The sequence below is a fragment of the Podarcis vaucheri genome (assembly GCF_965113315.1).
Source record: "Podarcis vaucheri genome assembly, chromosome: 7".
In the NCBI taxonomy this organism is placed as follows: domain Eukaryota; kingdom Metazoa; phylum Chordata; class Lepidosauria; order Squamata; family Lacertidae; genus Podarcis; species Podarcis vaucheri.
In genome coordinates, this window is record NC_138765.1 from 2,204,033 (window position 1) to 2,221,312 (window position 17,280).

Consider the following 17,280-nt stretch of genomic DNA (forward strand, 5'->3'; position numbering starts at 1 on the left):
CCCTCACAATAATGTCCCTCTTAATATCCTTCTCCCTCATAATAATGTCCCTCCGAATGTCCTTCTCCCTCATAATAATGTCCCTCTTAATATCCTTCTCCCTCACAATAATGTCCCTCTTACTATCCTTCTCCCTCACAATCATGTCCCTCTTAATGTCCTTCTCCCTCACAATCATGTCCCTCTTAATATCCTTCTCCCTCATAATAATGTCCCTCTTAATATACTTCTCCCTCGTAATAATGTCCCTCTTAATATCCTTCTCCCTCATAATGTCCCTCTTAATATCCTTCTCCCTCATAATGTCCCTCTTAATATCCTTCTCCCTCACAATTACGTCCCTCTTAATATACTTCTCCCTCATAATAATGTCCCTCTTAATATACTTCTCCCTCATAATAATGTCCCTCTTAATATACTTCTCCCTCATAATAATGTCCCTCTTAATATACTTCTCCCTCATAATAATGTCCCTCTTAATATACTTCTCCCTTATAATAATGTCCCTCTTAATATCCTTCTCCCTCATAATAATGTCCCTTTTAATATCCTTCTCCCTCACAATCATGTCCCTCCGAATGTCCTTTTCCCTCATAATAATGTCCCTCTTAATATCCTTCTCCCTCATAATGTCCCTCTTAATATCCTTCTCCCTCATAATAATGTCCCTTTTAATATCCTTCTCCCTCACAATTATGTCCCTCTTAATATCCTTCTCCCTCACAATCATGTCCCTCTTAATATCCTTCTCCCTCACAATCATGTCCCTCTTAATATCCTTCTCCCTCACAATCATGTCCCTCTTAATATCCTTCTCCCTCATAATAATGTCCCTCTTAATATCCTTCTCCCTCACAATTATGTCCCTCTTAATATACTTCTCCCTCATAATAATGTCCCTCTTAATATACTTCTCCCTCACAATAATGTCCCTCTTAATATACTTCTCCCTCATAATAATGTCCCTCTTAATATACTTCTCCCTCATAATAATGTCCCTCTTAATATACTTCTCCCTTATAATATTGTCCCTCTTAATATCCTTCTCCCTCATAATAATGTCCCTTTTTATATCCTTCTCCCTCACAATCATGTCCCTCCGAATGTCCTTTTCCCTCATAATAATGTCCCTCTTAATATCCTTCTCCCTCACAATCATGTCCCTCTTAATATCCTTCTCCCTCATAATAATGTCCCTCTTAATATCCTTCTCCCTCACAATCATGTCCCTCTTAATATCCTTCTCCCTCACAATCATGTCCCTCTTAATATCCTTCTCCCTCACAATCATGTCCCTCTTAATATCCTTCTCCCTCACAATTATGTCCCTCTTAATATCCTTCTCCCTCACAATTATGTCCCTCTTAATATCCTTCTCCCTCACAATCATGTCCCTCTTAATATCCTTCTCCCTCACAATCATGACCCTCTTAATATCCTTCTCCCTCACAATCATGTCCCTCTTAATATCCTTCTCCCTCACAATTATGTCCCTCTTAATATCCTTCTCCCTCACAATCATGTCCCTCTTAATATCCTTCTCCCTCATAATAATCTCCCTCTTAATATCATTCTCCCTCACAATCATGTCCCTCTTAATATCCTTCTCCCTCACAATAATGTCCCTCTTAATATCCTTCTCCCTCATAATAATGTCCCTCTTAATATCCTTCTCCCTCACAATCATGTCCCTCTTAATGTCCTTCTCCCTCACAATCATGTCCCTCTTAATATCCTTCTCCCTCACAATCATGTCCCTCTTAATGTCCTTCTCCCTCACAATCATGTCCCTCTTCATATCCTTCTCCCTCACAATCATGTCCCTCTTCATATCCTTCTCCCTCACAATCATGTCCCTCTTAATATCCTTCTCCCTCACAATTATGTCCCTCTTAATATCCTTCTCCCTCACAATCATGTCCCTCTTAATGTCCTTCTCCCTCACAATCATGTCCCTCTTAATGTCCTTCTCCCTCACAATAATGTCCCTCTTAATGTCCTTCTCCCTCACAATCATGTCCCTCTTAATATCCTTCTCCCTCACAATCATGTCCCTCTTAATATCCTTCTCCCTCACAATTATGTCCCTCTTAATATCCTTCTCCCTCACAATTATATCCCTCTTAATATCCTTCTCCCTCATAATAATGTCCCTCTTAATATCCTTCTCCCTCACAATAATGTCCCTCTTAATGTCCTTCTCCCTCACAATCATGTCCCTCTTAATATCCTTCTCCCTCACAATCATGTCCCTCTTAATATCCTTCTCCCTCACAATCATGTCCCTCTTAATATCCTTCTCCCTCACAATTATGTCCCTCTTAATATCCTTCTCCCTCACAATTATATCCCTCTTAATATCCTTCTCCCTCATAATAATGTCCCTCTTAATGTCCTTCTCCCTCATAATAATGTCCCTCTTAATATCCTTCTCCCTCACAATTATATCCCTCTTAATATCCTTCTCCCTCATAATAATGTCCCTCTTAATATCCTTCTCCCTCACAATCATGTCCCTCTTAATATCCTTCTCCCCCACAATAATGTCCCTCTTAATATCCTTCTCCCTCATAATAATGTCCCTCTTAATATCCTTCTCCCCCACAATAATGTCCCTCTTAATATCCTTCTCCCTCACAATAATGTCCCTCCTAATATCCTTCTCCCTCACAATTATTTCCCTCTTAATGTCCTTCTCCCTCACAATTATTTCCCTCTTAATGTCCTTCTCCCTCACAATCATGTCCCTCTTAATATCCTTCTCCCTCACAATCATGTCCCTCTTAATATCCTTCTCCCTCACAATCATGTCCCTCTTAATATCCTTCTCCCTCACAATCATGTCCCTCTTAATATCCTTCTCCCCCACAATAATGTCCCTCTTAATATCCTTCTCCCTCATAATAATGTCCCTCTTAATATCCTTCTCCCCCACAATAATGTCCCTCTTAATATCCTTCTCCCCCACAATAATGTCCCTCTTAATATCCTTCTCCCTCATAATAATGTCCCTCTTAATATCCTTCTCCCCCACAATAATGTCCCTCTTAATATCCTTCTCCCTCACAATAATGTCCCTCCTAATATCCTTCTCCCTCACAATTATTTCCCTCTTAATGTCCTTCTCCCTCACAATTATTTCCCTCTTAATGTCCTTCTCCCTCACAATCATGTCCCTCTTAATATCCTTCTCCCTCACAATCATGTCCCTCTTAATATCCTTCTCCCTCACAATCATGTCCCTCTTAATATACTTCTCCCTCATAATAATGTCCCTCTTAATATCCTTCTCCCTCACAATAATGTCCCTCTTAATATCCTTCTCCCTCATAATAATGTCCCTCTTAATATCCTTCTCCCTCACAATAATGTCCCTCCTAATATCCTTCTCCCTCACAATTATTTCCCTCTTAATATCCTTCTCCCTCATAATAATGTCCCTCTTAATATCCTTCTCCCCCACAATAATGTCCCTCTTAATATCCTTCTCCCTCACAATAATGTCCCTCCTAATATCCTTCTCCCTCACAATTATTTCCCTCTTAATGTCCTTCTCCCTCACAATTATTTCCCTCTTAATGTCCTTCTCCCTCACAATTATTTCCCTCTTAATCTCCTTCTCCCTCACAATCATGTCCCTCTTAATGTCCTTCTCCCTCACCATCATGTCCCTCTTAATATCCTTCTCCCTCACAATCATGTCCCTCTTAATATCCTTCTCCCTCACAATCATGTCCCTCTTAATATCCTTCTCCCTCATAATAATGTCCCTCTTAATATCCTTCTCCCTCATAATAATGTCCCTCTTAATATCCTTCTCCCTCACAATCATGTCCCTCTTAATATCCTTCTCCCTCACAATCATGTCCCTCTTAATATCCTTCTCCCTCATAATAATCTCCCTCTTAATGTCCTTCTCCCTCACAATCATGTCCCTCTTAATATCCTTCTCCCTCACAATCATGTCCCTCTTAATGTCCTTCTCCCTCACAATAATGTCCCTCTTAATATCCTTCTCCCTCATAATAATCTCCCTCTTAATGTCCTTCTCCCTCACAATCATGTCCCTCTTAATATCCTTCTCCCTCACAATCATGTCCCTCTTAATGTCCTTCTCCCTCACAATCATGTCCCTCTTAATATCCTTCTCCCTCATAATAATGTCCCTCTTAATATCCTTCTCCCTCACCATCATGTCCCTCTTAATATCCTTCTCCCTCACCATCATGTCCCTCTTAATGTCCTTCTCCCTCACAATCATGTCCCTCTTAATATCCTTCTCCCTCATAATAATGTCCCTCTTAATATCCTTCTCCCTCACAATAATGTCCCTCCTAATATCCTTCTCCCTCACAATCATGTCCCTCTTAATATTCTTCTCCCTCACCATCATGTCCCTCCGAAGGTCCTTCTCCCTCCTCGCTCTCTTCCAGGCCCACCTCCCTGGCCAGGGCCTGAGGTCCCTCTGGCTCCCTCCCGGACCCCCCAGCCTCTCTTCCCTCCCCTTTCCGCCTCCCGGGGCAGGGAGTTCCCCAGGCTTCCCCCGAGAGGAGACCCACCAGAGCCCGGCAGGCGAAGGCGAGGCCGGAAGGGACGTCAGAGGGGAGGAGGGGGAGGAGGAGCGGCCCGCCTTCCTTTCCTGTCCTCTCTAGGAAGCCAGCTCGGCGCCCCTTAACCCTTCTCTCTCCCCGCCGAGGAGCCCGGGGCGTCAAGCGGGAGAAGAGGAGGAGGCGGGGAAGAAGCAGGACCCAGAACCCGGGACTGGGCGCGTGTGCGTGTGAAGTCTCTTTGGCTTGGCGCTTGCTGGTCATTTTCTGACAGGAATTTTTTCTCTTTTTCATCAAAGAACTTCACTCCTTTATTAAACTGGTTGTTCTGTGTCTCTGGGTACGTTTCTGTGTGGGTTTTTACTTCGTGTCACGGCTCTTTCCCCCCCGGCACCCTCCCTTGGGCCTGGCCTTCAGGGGTGTCGTTTTGAGACCCCACTTCCTCCCTGGGTTTCCAATTATTACTTTTCCTGGAAGGGACTGAGTATTACTGCTCCCCCTGAGTCTCCTTTGATTTCCTCTCCCAAGGTAGAGACTTCAGTTACTGTTTTCAGCCTCAATGAGCAGGAACCTCTTGGAAACATGGCTCTCAACTGATCAGCTGTTTGAGCTCATCTCACTTCCCTCCCATCTGTCCAGAGCTTGGTCAGTTCGGCTACCCAGTTGGGCCTAAGTCTCTCCTGGTTTCCTTTTAATTTCACGAAAGGCTTTTTGGCTTTGTTCTGCAGTCAGTCCAAAGCGCACTTTCACTCTCTCTTTAAACGTGAGGGAATCAGAGGTTTCATCCTCTCTGAGATCTGAGTATATTTCCCTCAAAATTCCACATATATGTGGGCGTAAGTGTAGCACCCAGTTTTCCTCATGAATGTTTAAGTCTGCCAGTCCGCTCAAAACTAAATAGGATCTGTGTGGGTTTTAACTTCCTATCCCACCCCTGCCCCCAATTAATATGCGAAGACGCAAGGGCTCTCCCCCCCCCGCAGCCTTGGACCCGTCTTCTCTCTTAAATATAGTGCACCCACCTCACAGGACACAATTTCCACAAATGCCCTCCAACTACCTCAGATTATCTTGTGGGGGACTTGCGTGAGGTAAAACTTACTAATTGGGAGTCTCAGGCAGGATTTCTTCAAATAAACATTAATGATTTTATTTAACAATGAAGTTTATGACATGAGTGGATAAAACTTAGTGTAGTTCAGTTTACAATGTTATTTCCCTTCAAGGCCTGCCAGCAGAAGGCAGAGGGGATGGAAACAGCCGCCCAAAAGGTCCGGCCAGCTCCAGAGGTGACCCAAGGCTGCTCTCCAACGGGGCGCTGCTCCAGGCATCTGAGTTGCCCAGTTCAAGGGAGCTGGCGGGACTAAGAACCGGGGTTCCTGAATCGCAGGGGTTGGACTAGATGAGGCTGGAGTGTCCTCTTCCAGGATTCCTCTTCTGGCTCCCAATGCCACAGCTGGAATGTCTCCCAAAACTGCCCCCCCCTTCCACAAGGAGCTCTCTCTCCCCCCCCCCCCGTCTTAAACTACCCTTTGACTGGCAACCATCTCCAATCTCCTTGCTGGACAATCCCAACCAAAGATGCATTAGATTCTCTGAAATCTACTCAGGAGTCCTGTAATGACTTCATGCTCTTTATTGCAGCTTGTAAAGCAGTGTTTTAATTGCACCCCCCCAACGTCAGGCTTTTATCTACATTATTTACACAATTAGTCCCGTCTGATTGGCTGATTCTGCTTCCCTCCTGGAGCCTGATTGGTCTTTTCCTGCAGGCCAATCAGTTGTTGCATTCTAGGATCCTAGTTGCCTTTTCTTCTAGGATCCAAGATTAGTACATAACCCCCCTCCCCTCTACGTTCCCGTTGCGCCCAGAAGGTTAGCGTTCGTAGTCATTGAAGTATCCCGGTCAGCTACGTATGCCTTGTGGTCTTGGGTGTCTCAGTAGGGGTTTCTGGTTCTGGCTCTTGTTCCAGGGCTGCCGGATGTGACGGGGTCGTTGGGTTGGACTTGGTTGTGGTTCTGGTTCCTGTGGCTGCTCGGCCTCGGTCACTTCTGGACTTCCTAGTTCTGCCTCCCTTACCAGCTCCTCCTGCGGGTGTTCCTTAAAACAGGGTGGGGGGTAGAGAGGGCTTAGTCTTCCAAACAACCCTTTATCCATTAGTTAGTAGACAAGCTTCCCAGTGTAAGGAGAGGAAAGCAGACCTCTGAGCCCAGCCTGGCCCCCCACCAAATCTTGCCCGCATGCCTTGAGGCCCCAAGATGGGCGGAGGAAGGCCTGGAGGGCAGCTGCTGGCTGGGACTTTGATTGGGGCAGGGTGGGGGCACAAGGAGACGGAGACAGGAAGACCGGCCAGGGGGTTTCACTGGGGGGATTTATTCACATTGGTTTTCTACCCAAAAACCACCATCCCCGGCTGTGAGGAGGGTGGCGCCTTTTCCATGAATTCCTCTTCCACTCCCAGCCACTCCGCTCAAACCTTTGCTAAAATCCTGCTCTCCTCCCTCCTCTCCGTCTCAGAGGCTGGGCTTTCTGTCTCATCTCAAGAACCTCCAAAGCGCCCGCAATTGCCTCTTATCTTCCACCCAAACCGTCCACATCAATCCTAAGTGTCTCCTGTTCTGATGTCCATTTTTTGTCTTCTTTGCCAGCTTTTCAGACTTCTCCTCCCTTCCTTTCATGGAGATATCTAGTGCTTCTGTTTTCTTTGTCAGTGTCTCTACTTTAGAATCATAGAATCATAGAATCAGAGAGTTGGAAGAGACCACAAGGGCCATCGAGTCCAACCCCTGCCAAGCAGGAAACACCATCAGAGCACTCCTGACATATGGTTGTCAAGCCTCTGCTTAAAGACCTCCAAAGGAGGAGACTCCACCACACTCCTTGGCAGCAAATTCCACTGTCGAACAGCTCTTACTGTCAGGAAGTTCTTCCTAATGTTTAGGTGGAATCTTCTTTCTTTTAGTTTGGATCCATTGCTCCGTGTCCGCTTCTCTGGAGCAGCAGAAAACAACCTTTCTCCCTCCTCTATGTGACATCCTTTTATATATTTGAACATGGCTATCATATCACCCCTTAACCTCCTCTTCTCCAGGCTAAACATGCCCAGCTCCCTTAGCCGTTCCTCATAAGGCATCGTTTCCAGGCCTTTGATCATTTTGGTTGCCCTCCTCTGGACACGTTCCAGTTTGTCAGTGTCCTTCTTGAATTGTGGTGCCCAGAACTGGACACAGTACTCCAGGTGTGGTCTGACCAGAGCAGAATACAGTGGCACTATTACTTCCCTTGATCTAGATGCTATACTCCTATTGATGCAGCCGAGAATTGCATTGGCTTTTTTAGCTGCCGCGTCACACTGTTGGCTCATGCCAAGTTTGTGGTCAACCAAGACTCCTAGATCCTTTTCACATGTACTGCTCTCAAGCCAGGTGTCACCCATCTTGTATTTGTGCCTCTCATTTTTTTTGCCCAAGTGCAATACTTTACATTTCTCCCTGTTAATCTTGTTTGTCTTGGCCCAGTTCTCTAATCTGTCAAGGTCGTTTTGAAGTGTGATCCTGTCCTCTGGGGTGTTAGCCACCCCTCCCAGTTTGGTGTCATCTGCAAATTTGATCAGGATGCCCTTGAGTCCATCATCCAAGTCGTTGATAAAGATGTTGAATAAGACCGGGCCCAAGACAGAACTCTGTGGCACCCCACTAGTCACTCATCTGCAGGATGAAGAGGAACCATTGATGAGCACCCTTTGGGTTTGGTCAGTCAGCTAGTTACAAATGCACTGAGTGGTAGCATAGTCAAGAGCGCAAACCTGTCTTAATTTTAGCTTTTTCAGGGAGCTCTAATTCCTTTTAAGAGCTCCAATTGTGTTAAGAACTTTAAAAATGAGACCAAACTTTCACAAATCCCTCCTATCACACTCTTGGCACTGAAATAGTTTCTACCCTGTGTGAATTCTCTGGTGGGAAATGACATTATTGCTTTGACTGAAGCTCTTTCCACATTCCAAGCACTGTTAGGGTTTCCCCCCTGTATGAATCCTTTGATGGGAAGTGAGCTTGGCCCTATGACTGAAGCTTTTTGCACATTCTAAGCACCGAAAGGGTTTCTCTCCTGTATGAATCCTTTGATGGGAGGTGAGTTGAGAGCTTGTCCTGAAGCTCTTTCCACACTCGAAGCAGTGATGGGGTTTCTCCCCTGTATGAATCCTTTGATGGGAAGTGAGATCAAAGCTCCTCCTGAAGCTCTTTCCACATTCTAAGCACTGAAAGTGTTTCTCCCCTGTATGAATCCTTTGATGGGAAGTGAGTTCAAAGCTCGTCCTGAAGCTCTTTCCACATTCCATGCACTGATAGGGTTTCTCCCCTGTATGAATCCTTTGATGGGAAGTGAGATTGGCACTCTCACTGAAGCTCTTTCCACATTCGAAGCACTGAAAGGGTTTCTCCCCTGTATGAATCCTTTGATGGGAAGTGAGATGGGCACTCTGACTGAAGCTCTTTCCACATTCCATGCACTGATAGGGTTTCTCCCCTGTATGAATCCTTTGATGGGAAGTGAGATGGGCACTCTCACTGAAGCTCTTTCCACATTCTAAACACTGGTAGGGTTTCTCCCCTGTATGAATCCTTTGATGGGAAGTGAGCTTGGCACTCTGACTGAAGCTCTTTCCACATTCCAAGCACTGAAAGGGTTTCTCCCCTGTATGAATCCTTTGATGGGAAGTGAGATTGGCACTCCGATTGAAGCTCTTTCCACATTCTAAGCACTGAAAGGGCTTCTCCCCTGTATGAATCCTTTGATGGGAAGTGAGATTGGCACTCCGATTGAAGCTCTTTCCACATTCTAAGCACTGAAAGGGTTTTTCCCCTGTATGAATCCTTTGATGGGAAGTGAGATTGGCACTCTGACTGAAGCTCTTTCCACATTCCAAGCACTGATAGGGTTTCTCCCCTGTATGAATCCTTTGATGGGAAGTGAGATTGGCCCTCTGATAGAAGCTCTTTCCACACTCCAAGCAGTGATAGGGTTTCTCCCCTGTATGAATCCTTTGATGCAAAGTCATTTCAAAGCTCATCCTGAAGCTCTTTCCACAGTCCACGCACTGAAAGGGTTTCTCCCCTGTATGAATCCTTTGAAGGGAAGTGAGATGGGCACTCTGACTGAAGCTCTTTCCACATTCCAAGCACTGATAGGGTTTCTCCCCTGTATGAATCCTTTGATGGGAAGTGAACTTGGCTCTCTGATAGAAGCTCTTTCCACACTCCAAGCAGTGATAGAGTTTCTCCCCTGTATGAATCCTTTGATGCAAAGTCAGTTCAAAGCTCGTCCTGAAGCTCTTTCCACATTCCACGCACTGAAAGGGTTTCTCCCCTGTATGAATCCTTTGATGGGAAGTGAGATGGGCACTCTGACTGAAGCTCTTTCCACATTCCAAGCACTGATAGGGTTTCTCCCCTGTATGAATCCTTTGATGCAAAGTCAGTTCAAAGCTCGTCCTGAAGCTCTTTCCACATTCCACGCACTGAAAGGGTTTCTCCCCTGTATGAATCCTTTGATGGGAAGTGAGATGGGCACTCCGATTGAAGCTCTTTCCACATTCTACGCACTGAAAGGGTTTCTCCCCTGTATGATTTCTTTGATGGGAAGTGAGAGAGGAGCTATCAGTGAAGCTCTTTCCACACTCCACACACTGATAGGGTTTCTCCCCTGTATGATTTCTTTGATGGGAAGTGAGAGAGGAGCTAGCAGTGAAGCTCTTTCCACACTCCACACACTGATAGGGTTTTTCCCCTGTATGAATTCTTCGATGGGAAGTGAGCTTGGCCCTCTGATTGAAGTTCTTTCCACATTCCAAGCAGTGATAGGGTTTCTTCTTAAGGGGATTTCTTTGATGGGAAGTCGAATGGGAGCTCTGACTGAAGCCCTCTCCACAGTCTGAATCCTGATATGGCTCCTCCACAGTGTGGATTTCGTTGTGGTCTCCCTTGTTCTTCATTTCCAATTCATCACCACCTGAAACTAAGAGGCAAACTGATTAGAGTCTCGGGAAGAAGTGCAGCCCCAAATTATGGAACAATGCTAATTAATACTTGGGATAGGCGAAGAACTGAAGGGAGTTAGATGTTATAATGTTCCTTTTGTTCTGCAAAATGTCTAGTTTCATATACAAATCAAATTGAATATTATATGTTTTCTCTCTCTAGTTTTGAAAAGTACAGCTTAACCTGGTAATGTCATTTTGTTCAAATTTAAATATGGATCTATACTATCTTCATAAATAAAATGTGCTTTTATTATTACCGTATTTTTCGCTCTATTGGACGCACCGGACCACAGGACGCACCTAGTTTTTAGAGGGGGAAATCAAGGGGGGAAATATTATCACACACACCCCGCAGCCCCAAAGAGCCACGGACACGATGCGCACAGCCTGTCCGCTTCTCCCAGAGCTTCTCGGGGCTGCGGGGGAAGCCCGGGTCCCCCCCCCAGTCCCCAAGAGCAAGGAAATCAAGACAGCAAGTGGGATCCATAGCCGCGCAACCTCTCCAGCCAGGAGCTAAACCTCTCCAGCACGGCTAAAGAAGAAGACAAGGCAGCAAGAGCGATCCATCCCGCTCTCTGCCTTGGCCTCCTCTTAAGCCTTGCGCAGCATCTTTAGCCTTGCACAATGGGATGGATCGTGCCCGCTGTCCACCGGGGCTGGACTAGATGACTCCTGGGGTTCCCTTCCAACCCTGCAATTCTATGACCATGGAAGGTGTTGGGGGTCTCCACCACTGGAGGCTTTTAAGCAGCGGTTGGGTGACCATCTGCCTGGCGTTCTTTAGCTGTGATTCCTACATTGTGAGGGGGCTGGGCTAGATGACCCTCGGGTGGCCCTCCCAACTCTATACAGTCCTACAATTCTGCGGCAGGAGATCCACAGCCACTTCACACAATGCCCACTCCCAATTTTCATCGGAGAGACATGTGGCTTCAGTGTCTAGGTAGGTACCCCCCTACCTGCCACTCTTCCCCCACCCCACTTAAGCCGAGGGAATACCTGCCCAGAAAAGCTCCCAGGTGAGGCAAGGGTTAAGATCTACCTCTGGTAAATAGCTTTGTATCCCCCCTCTTTGCCTTTACTCTTCCTCTTCTATGCTATTTCCTTCTTTTGTGTTTTGTTTAATCTGTTTTTATTGTATACCAAAATAAAAGCTGCAAAGTTTCCTTTTTTATAATATCCCCCCCTACAAACTAAAACGTTAGATAAAAACACTGATCCAGAGGAAAAGAAGGAGGTGGAGAAAGGATGGAAAAAGAGGTAGAGGTAGAGATAGAGATAGAGAGATTTTTAAAAAGTTGGCTTCTTTAGCCTTGCACAGCCTTCCCCCCGGCTGGAGAGGTTGCGCATGGCTTTTCCCCAGGAGGGAGTCAGTCCCTTCTCCCTCCTGAGGAAAAGCCTGCAAGACCCGCACAAAGCTTGTGTGTGGCTCTTGGGGGCTTTTCCTGCCTGCCTCCCCCCCTGCACTCGCTCCATAGGAATCCCAGACTTTCCCCCTTAGTTTTTAAGACGGGAAAAGTGCGTCCTATGGAGCGAAAAATACGGTATTTAAAAGATGGCCAAAGCAGGTAAGTTCCCTGTCCAAAATTAAGATATACAGTGTTACCTCGGTTAGTTCTTGGTATGAGCTTTTGTGTGCATGCACACTTCTTCAGATACACTGAAACAGAAGTTGCCAGATCCTTCTATATACTGAGAAGGTGGGGAGGGGTATTACTCAGAAGGGTGGTGGGAATGGGTGATTGGCAGATAGCTGAGATGAGTCTTTTGACGACTCTTAACGACTGCAATAGGTCTTACAGGAAAAGGCAAGGGGTGAGAAGGTGAAAAATGGCTCAGTCATGTATAATGAGATAAGAATCCAATGTCTTTGTTCAGACCAGGTCTCTCCATGGTTTTAAGTTTGGTAATGAGTTGCAATTCAGCAGCTTCTCTTTCCAGTCTATTTCTGAAATTCCTTTGTAGTAAAACAGCTACTTTGAGATCTTGTATAGAATGTCCTGGGAGATTGAAGTGTTCTCCTAGTGGTTTCTCTGTCTTGTGATTCTTGATGTCAGATTTATGTCCGTTTATTCTTTGGCATAAGGTTTGGCCTGTTTGTCCAATATAGAGAGCTGAAGGACACTGTTGGCATCCAAAATTTAAGATATACAGTGGTGCATCGCAAGACGAAATTAATCCGTTCCGCGAGTCTCTTCATCTTGCGGTTTTTTCGTCTTGCGAAGCACGGCTATTACCGGCTTAGCGGCTATTAGCAGCTTAGCGCCTTTAAGAAAAAGGAAACAAACTCGCAAGAACTCGCAAGACGTTTCATCTTGCGAAGCAAGCCCATAGGGAAATTTGTCTTGCAGATCGACTCAAAAAATGGAAAGCCCTTTCGTCTTGCGAGTTTTTCGTCTTGCGAGGCATTCGTCTTGCGGGGCACCACTGTACAGTGTTACCTCGGGTTACATACGCTTCAGGTTACATACGCTTCAGGTTAAAGACTTCACTAACAGCAGCAGCAGGAGGCCCCATGAGCTAAAGTGGTGCTTCAGGTTAAGAACAGTTTCAGGTTAAGAACAGACCTTCAGAACGAATTAAGTTCTTAACCCGAAGTACCACTGTACTTAAATGTTACATTTTTGTGAGAAGTTACAGGGGACGAGGCAGGGGGCCTTCTCGATAGGGGAACCCACCCTGTGGAACGCCCTCCCATCAGATGTCAAGGAAATAACTATGCAACTTTTAGAGGACTTCTGAAGGCACCTCTGTATTGGGAAGTTTTTAATGTTTGATGTTTTATTATGTTTTTCTATTTGTTGGAAGTTGCCCAGAGTGGCTGGGGCCACCCAGTCAGATGGGCAAGGTAAAAATAATAATATTACCATTATTGTTACTACAGGGTTCACTGCCTGAGATTCAAAAAGCCTGGCTCTTTTCTGGGATGGAGTTTGTTTGGTTCAGTCGTGGAATCTGTGCCATCTCCAATGTCAAGCGACTCTTTGGTCAACCAGAGAGAGACAGAAGCAAGAACAAAAGAAGGAAACTGGACTGAAGCTACTTCAACACCTCAAATCACTCTGAATCCTACATTTAAGAAGGCCTGGGCAGTTCAGACAGCCTGATCATGGTTTTAAACGGCAGAACTGGAGGAAGAATATGCACAGGGAAAACAATCAATAGCCATCCATCCAAGGTTTGCTGTGGGAGTGTTAACATCCCAGGTGCTGTGGGTGGCGCTGTTGAGCCCCATCGAAATATCAGAGGTTCGTCACATAGAGAGATGTCTTGAATTACAAAGCAGATAGGATGATCCAATAGGGAGCCTTACTGAGATAGTCCAAGATCCCACGATTCTCCTCCATGACTTCCTTATGGAGAGCTCTCTGGTCAGGATCCAGCAACGCCCACTCCTCGTCTGTGAAATGGACAGCCACATCTTCAAAGCACACTGGACCCTAACAGAACAGGAAAAAGGCTGTCCTCTTAGAGAACATTCACTTGGCTCTGTTGTTTTCTACAGCGGCCAGACCCCTCTCTGCCTTCCTCATCCCTCTCTCCTGCTGCAGCTTCTGCCTCGGAGTCTGGGCTGCTCTCTGCCACAGACTCCCTCTGCTCCCTGAGCCTTCCTCCCTCTCCAGCTTCAGACCCCTCCTCCTCCTCCTCCTCCTCCCAGTCGGCTCCCTCTTCTCTGGCTCCTCCCACCATTCCTCTGCATCCAACTGTGCTCAGCCAGTCTGCATCCAAGCCGTCCTTCCCCACAAGGCTCCTTCCCCCTACCTGATCTGGGTCCACAGCTGCTGCCTCCCCTCCACCACCATGGAAAGATGAAGGAGCAGGTCTTGGTGGCATCATTCCGTCACCTGGGAGAGACCAAGGTAAGTGGAAACCGTGAGCGCCTGCTTCTCTCAGAGGTGAAACAGTGCATCTCTACGTACAGATGGGGCTTGTCCAAGTCTCCCCTGCTAGCTTCCGGTTCCGCTCTGCCTTAATGGAGGCAGCGGGAGATCGTTGGCAAGGGAAAAACAAGGATGACTGAGGGTAATTCTCCTTGCAAGTTTCCCCCAGGGACAGGGGAGAACGGGCTTCACTCCCAGTTTGTCTCGGTACCACGTTCCGGCTCCAGCATGGATTGCGGGAGGCAGGGAGGCGCTGAGTGCAAAAGCCCTTCATCTGCTGAAAACCCTCCTTCGCTGCCATTAAGAAGCAGAGGTTCTCCTGTCACTCCGAGCTCAATTTGGACTAATGTACAGGCGTTGCTGGAAGAGATGAGATCATAAACAGCGGAATTAAACCAGCTGCAAGGTCTTTAAGGTTTGAATTTGGGAATAAACTCCATTTGGTGCAAAAGACAGTGAGTGGGGGGAAGGGGAGCCTATGGCTTCTTTATATCAAGTTTTCTTCTCTGCATTTATGATTTGGCAGCCCGCCATTGAATACTGGTTGAAAATATCTATGTACAGGTGAGCAGGGATGAAACTGGATTGCAGATATGGAATATAACATCAAATGGAACTGTGTGTGTAAAAACAAAAAGGAAAAAGGGAGGGAAGCTCTATTTTACAAAATGTTTACGATGGAAAATTAGAGGTGACTCTTCCCCATCCTTTATTATATACAGACTGAACTGATTAATGCTAAAAGGACTTGGAATTTAATCTAATTGGATAAACGCGCATTTCTCTAAGGCCAGACAGAGGGATGTAAGGAATCTGAAAGTTTTGAGGGAGCTGATAAGGTTCATTACTGAGTCATTTGCAATTCTGACAGATCCCTCTCTTTCCCAGGTGTAGAAGAAAAATGGCAAAAAGAGGCTATTTATTTGGACAGTGTGATTTTTGCAGCTGCTGTTAAAGTTGCCAAACAACGAAGCACGTTGAGCGATGGAGAATTTCTGAAACCACAAGGGGATATTAGCTGGACTCATTTGTACCCATTTCATATAATAGTTGTGCAAAAATACATCTCTCCCCCCGCTCTGAGCTCCAGGTGTCATCCCTCACAAGATGCAAAGAAATCACAGATTAGTTTCAAAACCAAGAGAATGTGACAAAACGGGGGAGAAAACACTCCTTCCTCCTTACCCAGAGGCCTCACTCTGGCGTCCAACGGAGTCTTCTCTGCCTCAGAAGAATCAAGACCCAGTTCTGCCAAAAGATCCTTCCTCTGAAAGAGCAACAAGGATTCAAAACAGAGAATGGGGAGAAGGGTTAGAGAAGGAATGGCAGAGGCAAGCACTTTCGGGGGACAGAGGTGAAAGCTGCTTCCTGCTTCTGCTAGACTGGTGTCTGGGGTTGGCTGCCAGGACCATGAAACATTGGTCCTCAAGGATCTTCACTGGCTCCCAGAACGTTTCCCAGAACAATTCAAAGCCCTAAACGGCCTCAAAGGCCCACTATACCCAAAGGAGCGTCTCCATGAACTGAGGTCCAGTTCGGAGGGTCTTCTGCTGATTCCCTCACTGTGGTAAGTGAAGTTACAGGGAACCAGGCAGAAGACCTTCTCCACAGTGGCCCCCACCCTGGGGAATGCCCTCCCATCAGGTGCGAAGGAGATAAGAAAATGCATAACTTTTAGAAGACATCTGATGTCTTCTTATGCTTTTATATGTGCTGGAAGGCACCCAGCCACATGGGTGTCATTAATAATAATAATAATATGCTTTCCAAAAAAGGATGGGCCATTAGGAAATGATTTGGGAATACTCTCCCTCCTCTTTGGAGCCCCTTGGGAGTATCCAGAGGAAAGTCTCTCTCACCTGCTGCTCTGCCTGCTTCCTCTCCTCTGCCTGACTCAGGAGGAAACCTTCGGCCAGGGCCACCGCCTGGGAACTGGTCTCCGCTCCGCATTCCCTCACCCAGTTCTCCATCTCCAGAGGAAGGACAGCCAGGAACTGCTCCAAGATCACCAGGTCCAGCATCTCAGCTTTCGTGTGCCTTTCTGGCTTCAGCCACTGATGGTCAAGATGGTAGAATTGGCTGCAAACCTCTCGGGGTCCTTTGGCCTCCTGGAAGCAGAACTGGCTGAGCTGCTGGCTCTGCACCTCTGAGCAAGGGGTGTCCTCCTTATCCAGGATCTTTTGCATGGAGTTTTCCCATAATTCCCCACTGCTCCCAGTTTCCATGGCATGGCCTCTTCCTGTTTCAGGGCCAGCTGAGTCTTGCTCATCCATCTGGGCTCTCCGGAAATCTCCAAGAGATCGGAAGGAGTCCCTTAGTCCTCTGCCAAGTTCTAATGGAAGGTGCAGCAAATCCTACGAATCAAACACATTCTTTTATTATAAGATCAATACACAGCCAAGAGAAGAAGAATGTTCCCTGAGGAAGCATGGATGAGTCTTCCTAGGAACCAGGGCTGGATTGCCACCGTCCCTGTTGTGGTTTAGTCCTGTCCGCATCTTTGCGACCCCCTGGACCAGAGCACGCCAGGCCCTCCTGTCATTCACTGCCTCATGCAGTTTAGTCAAACAAATAAAGAATTAGGGAGGGGAAAATGCCCTACAGAGATTTATGAATAGAGAGAGAAGCTAACGCGTTTGCAAGGAGGACGGTTTGTAAGCAGAAGTATTCCTGTACTTCTCCTTCGTGGTCTTTCCCTCCTAATATACTTCTCCCTCAGAATAATGTCCCCCTTAATATCCTTCTCCCTCATAATAATGTCCCCCTTAATATCCTTCTCCCTCACAATAATGTCCCTCTTAATATCCTTCT

The 17,280-nt window shown here is 46.4% G+C and overlaps 2 protein-coding genes and 1 long non-coding RNA gene across 3 annotated transcripts in view; 1 reads left to right on the forward strand and 2 right to left on the reverse strand.

Moving 5' to 3' along the window:
- Positions 1 to 17,015, reverse strand: part of LOC309536733 (uncharacterized protein) — a 105,305-nt gene extending 88,290 nt beyond the window's left edge. The window contains exon 1 of the mRNA XM_082230966.1: positions 16,863 to 17,015. Coding sequence (XP_082087092.1) covers positions 16,863 to 16,899 — 37 coding nt within the window. The 5' untranslated portion in view covers positions 16,900 to 17,015. The remainder of the gene's footprint in view (positions 1 to 16,862) is intronic.
- LOC309537018 overlaps positions 1 to 17,280 on the forward strand; it is a 95,019-nt gene that overhangs the window by 75,795 nt on the left and 1,944 nt on the right. The window lies entirely within an intron of this gene.
- The window catches only part of LOC309537566 (uncharacterized protein), a gene marked incomplete at its 3' end in the record, with an annotated part of 50,991 nt that continues 39,479 nt past the window's right edge, over positions 5,769 to 17,280 (reverse strand). The window contains exons 2-7 of the mRNA XM_082232466.1: positions 16,329 to 16,823; positions 15,655 to 15,736; positions 14,351 to 14,433; positions 13,902 to 14,028; positions 9,648 to 10,563; positions 5,769 to 5,775 (exon numbers count right to left, since the gene is read on the reverse strand). Of these exons, the coding sequence (XP_082088592.1) occupies positions 5,769 to 5,775; positions 9,648 to 10,563; positions 13,902 to 14,028; positions 14,351 to 14,433; positions 15,655 to 15,736; positions 16,329 to 16,742 (1,629 nt within the window). The 5' untranslated portion in view covers positions 16,743 to 16,823. The remainder of the gene's footprint in view (positions 5,776 to 9,647; positions 10,564 to 13,901; positions 14,029 to 14,350; positions 14,434 to 15,654; positions 15,737 to 16,328; positions 16,824 to 17,280) is intronic.